This window comes from Tasmannia lanceolata, unplaced genomic scaffold (assembly GCF_043159265.1).
Source record: "Tasmannia lanceolata isolate RefF3 unplaced genomic scaffold, GAP_Taslan_0.1 ptg000013l, whole genome shotgun sequence".
NCBI lineage: Eukaryota > Viridiplantae > Streptophyta > Magnoliopsida > Canellales > Winteraceae > Tasmannia > Tasmannia lanceolata.
In genome coordinates this window covers 4,887,163-4,895,463 of record NW_027518690.1, presented here as the reverse complement: position 1 = coordinate 4,895,463, position 8,301 = coordinate 4,887,163, and the positions used below count along the sequence as shown (strand labels likewise).

The window sequence follows — 8,301 nt, the reverse complement described above, 5'->3', positions numbered from 1 at the left end:
GCCACAACCTAAATAGCTTGTGCTCTAAAAATCATTTCCATAGGTTGATCCTAACCCTCCGATTTATAGAGGGTTACGATCAACTTTCTAACATTCAGATCGGAGGGTTGGGATCAACCTATGGAAATGATTTTTGGGGCACAACCTATTTAGGCTGTGGCCCATCTAATGGACGGTTTGGATCATCATCCTATGGAGCGGGCCATACAGTACTTTTAATAAAGTGAGGAATGCCCTCATCAAAATACAGTAGTGCTGATAACATTTCCCAAAAAATATTATTTTCCATAACTTTTTTTTCCCTACAACCAAACACTCAAAAGTAAAAGTCCAAAACGTACAAGTACTGGCTAATGTCATGAACACCATAAACATATGGAAAACTCCAGTAACGTCGGTAACCTAGTCATGTGAGGCGGGACCCACCCGACCATGAGAGAAGGATGAGACTAACGTGCGCGCACGGGGCCGAACGATTGCAGCTTTTTGGGAACAGGGGACCCCTAAACTGAAAGGTACCCTGTACCGCAAGCATTTTTTTGTGGCCACTGATTTTTGGAAAAAAGAAAGCATTTCTCTAGTACAGTTAGCCCCACAAAAGATGAAATGATTCTCTCTCTATGTTTGTTTAGATGCGCGTCCTACTCCTGTGTATTATCTAGTGGACCAGGAACTAGGGTGGGCCCACCCTATACTGTCACACTCATCCCGAAAATATAGTGGGGCACACGTTGTTTGGGGTGATCCAAGCCGTTCATTTGTTGAGCCCTAATGTAGATAGGGTGTGCCCAACAAATCTTCTCCATTGGATGATCCTAATCGTCTGATTCGTGGAGGTTTAAAATTGACTGCACAGTATAGAAATCTCCACAGATCAGAGGGTTAGGATCATCAGTTTTAAACCTCAACAGGTCAGAGGGTTAGGGTTAGGGTCATCCTATGGAGAAGATTTTTTGAGTCACACCCTATCTACTTGAGGTCCCAACAAATGAACGGTTTGGATTATCTAAACAATGTGGGCCCCACTCTATTTATGGGCTGCACGCCTTGTTAGACCCCATTGATTATTAGGATCAATGATCTATCTTTTGAGAGTGTAGCTAAGGCACACGTTCCTTTAAGACTAGGAAGAAAATTATGAGTCGAAAACCAATTATTGTACCATAGGCATCGATTGTGAGTCCAAAACCAATTATTAGACCATACATGGTCTAATAATTGGTTTTGGACTCACAATCAGTGGTCATAATCTCAAAAGAATTAGGTTCATTCGTTCAAAATTACAGGTTCGAAAACAATATGGGTAGAAATAGTGAGGAAAGACTTGATGGCTAGGAATATATCATAGAACATGACTTTTGATAGGAGAGAATGGAAGAAAATGATCTACGTAGACGAACCCAACTAGTGTCAGGATTATACTTAGTCAATTGGAGCCGGATAGACCCTTTCACCTTCTTCATGAAAATTCTCTAAATGATTAATTAGCTGATCGCAACTGATTTGGGACAAAGACTTAGTCGAATTGAGCTGAGTTTTCTTCTCTCTTTCTATGTATAGATAGTTTCTTCCAAAGCCAATTATTGGTTTTTTGAGTCCAAAATTGGTTTTGAACTCACAATCTGTTCTCATAATAAACAAACAATGCCTAAGCTTTAATTAAGGGAAGAAATAAATGCGCCTCTATTCATTTCATGGGACACTCAGCTGCAGTGTATCTATGACTATTGACTTCAGAGGGTCTGATGTACTTGACATGGGAAGGATTCAACCGACCTGATTGCAACGTACACTGCAGCTGGGTGTCCAAAGTAATGAAAAGGGGCGCATCATTTCCCTTAATAAAAGGTCGAAAATCTAATTCTCGCACATTATTTTGACGGATTTGGAGAATCATGCTTTGATGAACACTATTTTTTTTTGTTTTTTTCACTCTCCGCATAGTAAAAGGAAAGAATTATTAAGAAAATTACATCTCAATTATGGATAAGTACTCTAGATTAGTATGCATCTTATACGTGGGCCCAATCACTCTGGTGTCTTGCAATGGGCCACATAAGATAAGTGCTCTAGATTAGTTTGTATCTTCTTGGTGGATCTCCCATAAAATTTCATGCCAAATTCCGAAGGTTACTGATATTGGCACTAAATATGTTTAAATAAAAAAGACAGCAAGAGTTAATGCGATTATCAAAACACTGTAGTGCCAATAACAGTTGTGATTCCGAATCTCGATTGCTCTCCAGATGACAACCACAAGTTTGGCCAAAAAGAAGGAAAAACATCCGTGACCCTTCAATCCTACGCTGGCCCCACCACTTATCATCTCTTTATCTCTACTTGTCAGAGCACCTTCATCTGTGGGCCCCACTCTCACACAAAACTCACACGTGTAAACCCTCGGCCCCACCACGCATCTAAAGCGCAAAACACACCTCCTCCTCTCCTTCACACATCAACTCAATTTTTCCCTCGTGTCCCCACACGTGTTGCTGGAGGCAGAAATCTCTTGGCCTTATTCATTAAATTATATCACGACACGTGTCATCTTTACAGCTACTATCTTTGGTTATAAATAACTGATCCAGATGTGTGATGAGGGGAGAAAAAAAAAAGAAGAAAAAGCTCTGTTTTTTCTCCTCTGTTTTTTTGGCCTTTTCTTCTTTCTGTGAATTTTCTCTGTTTTTTTTTTCTCTCTCTCTTTTGTGAAAATGTTTATTGAGAGCTTTAGGGTTGAGAGCCCTAATGTGAAATACACAGATCATGAGATTGAGTCTGTTTATAGTTATGAAACAACAGAGCTTGTTCATGAGAACAAGAACGGGGCTTATCAATGGACTGTGAAGCCAAAGACTGTCAAATACGAATTCAAGACGGGTACCCATGTCCCAAAACTAGGGTTAGAATCGATTCTAAACAGAAATTTGTGTTTCTTTTTTGTTTCTGATTATTGGGTTTTTAGATCTTTGTTTTCTCATTTGCATGTTATTTTGCTTCTCAAAAATAAGATGTTAGAATGGATTCAAATGATGAAAATAAAATATGGGTTTTCTCTAAAAAGTTCAAAAGTAGGGTTAGAATTGATTCAAATGACGAACAGATTTTTTTTGTTTTTTTTCTTAGATTATTATATTTTTATACCTCTGTTTTCTCATTTGCTTAAATCTTTTGCTTCCCAAAACTTGGATTAGAATGGGTACAAATGATGAAACAAAATCTGGGTTTTCTCTCAAACTAGGGTTAGAATCTATTTAAATGTCAAATAGAAATCTGTTTTTTTTGGCAGATTATTAGGTTTTTAGATCTCTATTTCCTCATTTTTCATGTTATTTTACTTCCCAAAAGATAGGGTTAGAATGGATACACATGATAAGAGAAAATCTGTTTTCCCCCCTAAAACTAGGGTTAGAATCTATTTAAAAGGCAAACAGTAAACTTTTTAATTTTTTGGCAGATTGGTTTTAAGATCTTTTTTCCCCCTCATTTGATTGCTCTTTTGTTTCCTAAAAAGATAGGATTAGAAGGATCCAAATGATGAAAGAAAACATGGGTTTTCTCTAATTTCTAATACTTTTACCAGATTATTAGATTTGGATATCTCATTTCCTAATTTGTAATTGATTTTTTATTGATTGTAGGGTAATGCTAGTGGGTTGGGGTGGAAACAATGGTTCAACCCTTACTGCTGGAGTTATTGCCAACAGAGAGTGAGTCATTTTTTATTCTGTAATTTTTCTTTATTTTTCCTCTTTTGATTTGATTAAGGTATGTTTTAATATTTTAATGCATGTGAGATTTTAATATGTGGATTCTCTTTGATTTGATTGTTGTAGAGGAATCTCTTGGGCAACCAAAGATAAGGTTCAACAAGCTAATTACTTTGGCTCTTTGACCCAAGCTTCAACTATCAGAGTTGGCTCTTTTAATGGTGAAGAGATTTATGCTCCTTTCAAGAGCTTGCTTCCCATGGTAAAAATTATAATAATTATAGGGAAATAATATCAGTACAGCCATTTTTTTGATAATATGCACTAACTCACCTTGTCCTATATGCTTTAACCATATGTTACAATTCCAAACTCACCTTGTCCTATATGCTTTAACCATATGTTACAATTCCAAACTCACCTTGTCCTATATGCTTTAACCATATGTTACAATTCCAAACTCACCTTGTCCAATATGCTTTAACCATATGTTACAATTCCAAAAAGCTGTCAAAAGCCTTTGACAGCAAGTTAAAGCATATAGAACAAGTTGATTTTGTGCTTGTTATAACTTACAACAACTTGGTTGTGCTGATCTCAGTTGCTTTTTTTTGTTTTTGGGTTTTTATAGGTGAATCCAGATGATATTGTTTTTGGGGGTTGGGACATAAGCAACATGAATTTAGCTGATGCGATGGCTAGGGCCAGGGTTTTGGACATTGATTTGCAAAAGCAATTGAGGCCTTACATGGAATCCATGGTTCCCTTGCCAGGAATCTACGACCCAGATTTCATCGCTGCAAATCAAGGTTCCCGTGCGAATCACGTGATCAAAGGAACCAAGAAAGAGCAGGTTGAGCAAATCATCAAAGATATAAGGTATATAAAAAGGGAGAATTTCTAATTACCCACTATATAGTGTTCATACACTGAAAGTGATGTGTTCAATCCTAACTAATTGATGGCGTGGTAAAATATTCCGTTTTAGTTGAAATCAAAATATTTCGACCGCGATCGAAATGAAATCCCTCGGTTTCAAAAAAAAAAATACAAGATTTCGTCCAGTACTTCAGGATTTCACCTGAAATTTTGAGATTTTGTTTCTGTTTTGGTTGAAATTTGCAAAACATGCGACATTTCAACAGAAATTCTGACAAAAATCAACTCTTCTCGCAGAAAAGAGGAACAACGAGATTCCTTTAAGATATTTTTAAAAACACTACAAAAAAATGAAAAGAAAAACCGGTCGTGAAGAATCTTACTTAGATTTTGGCCATGATTTCGTACTGTTTACTTGATTTTACAAGATTTCGGCCGAAATTTCATTCTGAAACTGAAATGTTTCTGTTTTGCTAATGACCAAAACCGAACCGAAATTGAAATTTGATGGGGATGTGTAAATTCGTTTATAGATTGTGTTATAACTTACCAACTTCTCCAAAAGCTTAAGCTGATGGAGAAAGGCGTTATTTATCTTTTATACTTTAACAGATTGAGTTTCAGTGTGCAGTTTTAGGATAACTAAGCTAGCTTGATTAATCACTTCTCTCTGGTTTTTTTTCCACCTGATTTTAGGGAGTTTCAAGCGGCAACCAAGGTAGATAAGGTGGTTGTTCTGTGGACGGCGAACACTGAGAGATACAGCAATGTAGTGGTTGGGCTGAACGACACCACAGAAAATCTCTTAACTTCGTTAGAAAAGAACGAAGCGGAGATATCTCCTTCAACATTGTTTGCATTGGCTTGTGTGTTAGAGAATGTTCCTTTCATTAATGGAAGCCCACAAAACACCTTTGTTCCAGGTTGGAAGCTTCAAAATCTTACTCTTCTATCTTTCAAAACTGTGATGATTTTCATTTTCTTAAAGAACTTTCTTTCTTTTGTGTGTTTTGCAGGGTTGATTGATTTGGCTATAAAGAAGAACAGCTTGATTGGTGGGGATGATTTCAAGAGCGGGCAGACAAAGATGAAATCGGTGCTTGTAGATTTTCTCGTGGGTGCAGGAATCAAGGTATTGAACGTGCAAACTCTAACCAAAGTTTAGTGCTAGTTTTTCTCTTTATTTTATTTGTTACGAGAAAGTGAAGTTTTTGAGCAATGGGTCTAGAACTAATCCAATTACTTTTCTGAGTGCAATTAGGCAAAAACTTCTGAGTATAATTTAGGCAAAAACAAAATAAAATTGACAAAATGGGCTTATAAGAATCAGCTAGTCTCTATCTCCCCCATTTTATTAGCTTAATAGGGGGGGCGAGGAGGGAGGATAATAAAACCAACTTGCATCTTTTTTGCCAATTTTTTCTGCAACATATACCAAACTAATGCAACTTTAGCTTAATTATAAAATGAAATAGAGGGTTTTTTATTGTGGATCTGTGTGACTAAACCATTCTAGTTGAAGTGTACTGTATTTTTTCTTCTTATAGCAGTTTGTAATGAAAAATTAAATGAAATTGTCTCTTTTTTTAGCTCATGGGTCTGAAAGATCTAATTGTGTAATGAGGTTTTCATATCCTTTTTTACTTGTCAGCCAACATCTATAGTGAGCTACAACCATCTGGGAAACAACGACGGCATGAATCTGTCGGCACCCCAAACTTTCCGATCGAAAGAGATCTCGAAGAGCAACGTTGTGGACGATATGGTTTCTAGCAATGGTATTCTCTACGAGCCAGGCGAGCACCCCGACCACGTCATCGTCATCAAGGTCTCTTTTTCTCTTTCTTAACTCTTGTGTGTTTTGGGTGAGCTCTCAACCTTATATCTCTGTAAACTTATGTTGGTCTTTTGTTTGAGTGTTGTAGTATGTTCCATACGTTGGTGATAGCAAGAGAGCTATGGATGAGTACACTTCTGAGATTTTCATGGGTGGCAAAAGCACCATTGTCTTGCACAACACCTGTGAGGATTCTCTGCTCGCAGCTCCCATTATCTTAGACCTCGTTTTGCTCGCTGAGCTCTCCACCCGAATTCAACTCAAAGCTGAGGGCGAGGTTGATCTCTCTCTCTCTCTCTCTCTCTCTCTCTCTCTCTCTCTCACACACACACACACACACACACACACAATACAGTTGTTAGATCAGTTGAAGTATCAATGATTAAATAACACTAACTCTTAACAGCTTAAGCTTTTGGAGTAATTGGTTGTTTCACATGGTATTAGAACTATTACGGTAGGACATCCTGTGTTCAAAACCCAACAACTCCTTGATATTAAAAAAATCTTGTGCATTTGGCCAACCCAAAAAAAGAGGGGCCACATGTGCCACGTGTATGCCCAACCCATAAAAGAGGGGCCACACGTGAGGTGGGGAGTGTTGAAGTATAAATGATTAGATAACACCAACTCTTAAAACCTTATGCTTTTGTAGTAATTGGTTGTTTCACAAGATCAACTTGTTTACCTTTCTCTGTATTGGGTTTTGCAGGGGAAATTTCACTCTTTCCATCCAGTGGCTACCATACTCAGTTACCTCACCAAGGCCCCACTTGTAAGCACATACTGCAACCCTTTTTCAATGCTTAAGTAGTCCTAAAAATGGCTGCATTTCCACTCCTCTTTGTTCATCCTTTCCTGAAAACAAAGCCATTTTCATGGGAAGGTAAACAAAAAGGGTGGAAATATCATCTCCTATATATTATAGGGCCAATTATCTAGTTGTCACTAATTGATGGCTTGCAATGCAGTGGGTATATACCCACTAATCAAAGGGCACCCAAATGTGCAATTATCAAAAAGCACAAACTGCAACCCAGGTGAGAGACTTGCATAAACTATACACCCAAGCATAGTGTATAAACTATACACCATCCGATTCTAGCCTGTTCTTGCTCGCAAGCAAGAGTTATTGGCCACAGTAGAAAAAATAAATTGATTCAATGCCTTAAAAAAGGAATGTACACCAAGCTTCCATGTATAAATTGAGTACAACAAGATCATTCTGGCTCGAAAGCTTACATCCTTAAATGGTTTTCTTTATAGAAAAGAAACATAGATATCCCATCTAAATCTTAACTGTTTGAAACTTAAATGATGTAGGGCTCTGGATGAAAATATAACTTGCTGTTATACATAATATTATGGTGTATGTGATTCAGGTTCCACCGGGTACACCAGTGGTGAACGCTCTCGCCAAGCAAAGGGCGATGCTGGAGAACATATTGAGGGCTTGTATTGGCTTGGCTCCTGAGAACAACATGATTTTGGAGTACAAGTGAAAGTGAAGATGGACATGGGTGTTTCTAAGTCCAAAGGAAATTAATTGAATGTACCAAAAGTTTGCTTATGTAATGGAAATTCGTGGTCTTCTTTGTTCTTTCAGAGTCGGTTTTGGATTTTCCTACCCTACTTTAAAGTTAGTTGCCTACATGTGACTCTGGAAAAGAAGAGGGAAAAAGCCCAGTGCTTTATCGGCTCACATGTAGAATCACCCCCCATTTGTTTGGACTCATAAATATATAAGATATGATGTGTTTAGACTTATTATATAAAAATATGATGTGTTTTGGTTTGTAATCTTAGGGGCTGAGTTTTTAGTGTACTTATTGAAATGTCCACACTTGACATTGCTTGTTTGCTACCAACCTAACTGGT

At 37.6% G+C, this 8,301-nt stretch overlaps 1 protein-coding gene across 1 annotated transcript; it reads left to right on the top strand.

Moving 5' to 3' along the window:
- The first annotated feature begins 2,595 nt into the window (after positions 1-2,595).
- LOC143889581 (inositol-3-phosphate synthase) lies at positions 2,596-8,028 on the top strand. Its single transcript, XM_077393847.1, has 10 exons — positions 2,596-2,899; positions 3,639-3,707; positions 3,834-3,969; positions 4,339-4,586; positions 5,283-5,509; positions 5,603-5,718; positions 6,238-6,414; positions 6,512-6,700; positions 7,136-7,198; positions 7,806-8,028. The coding sequence occupies exons 1-10, from the start codon at positions 2,712-2,714 to the stop codon at positions 7,923-7,925; spliced, it is 1,533 nt and encodes a 510-aa protein (XP_077249962.1). The 5' UTR covers positions 2,596-2,711; the 3' UTR covers positions 7,926-8,028.
- The last annotated feature ends 273 nt before the right edge of the window (positions 8,029-8,301 follow it).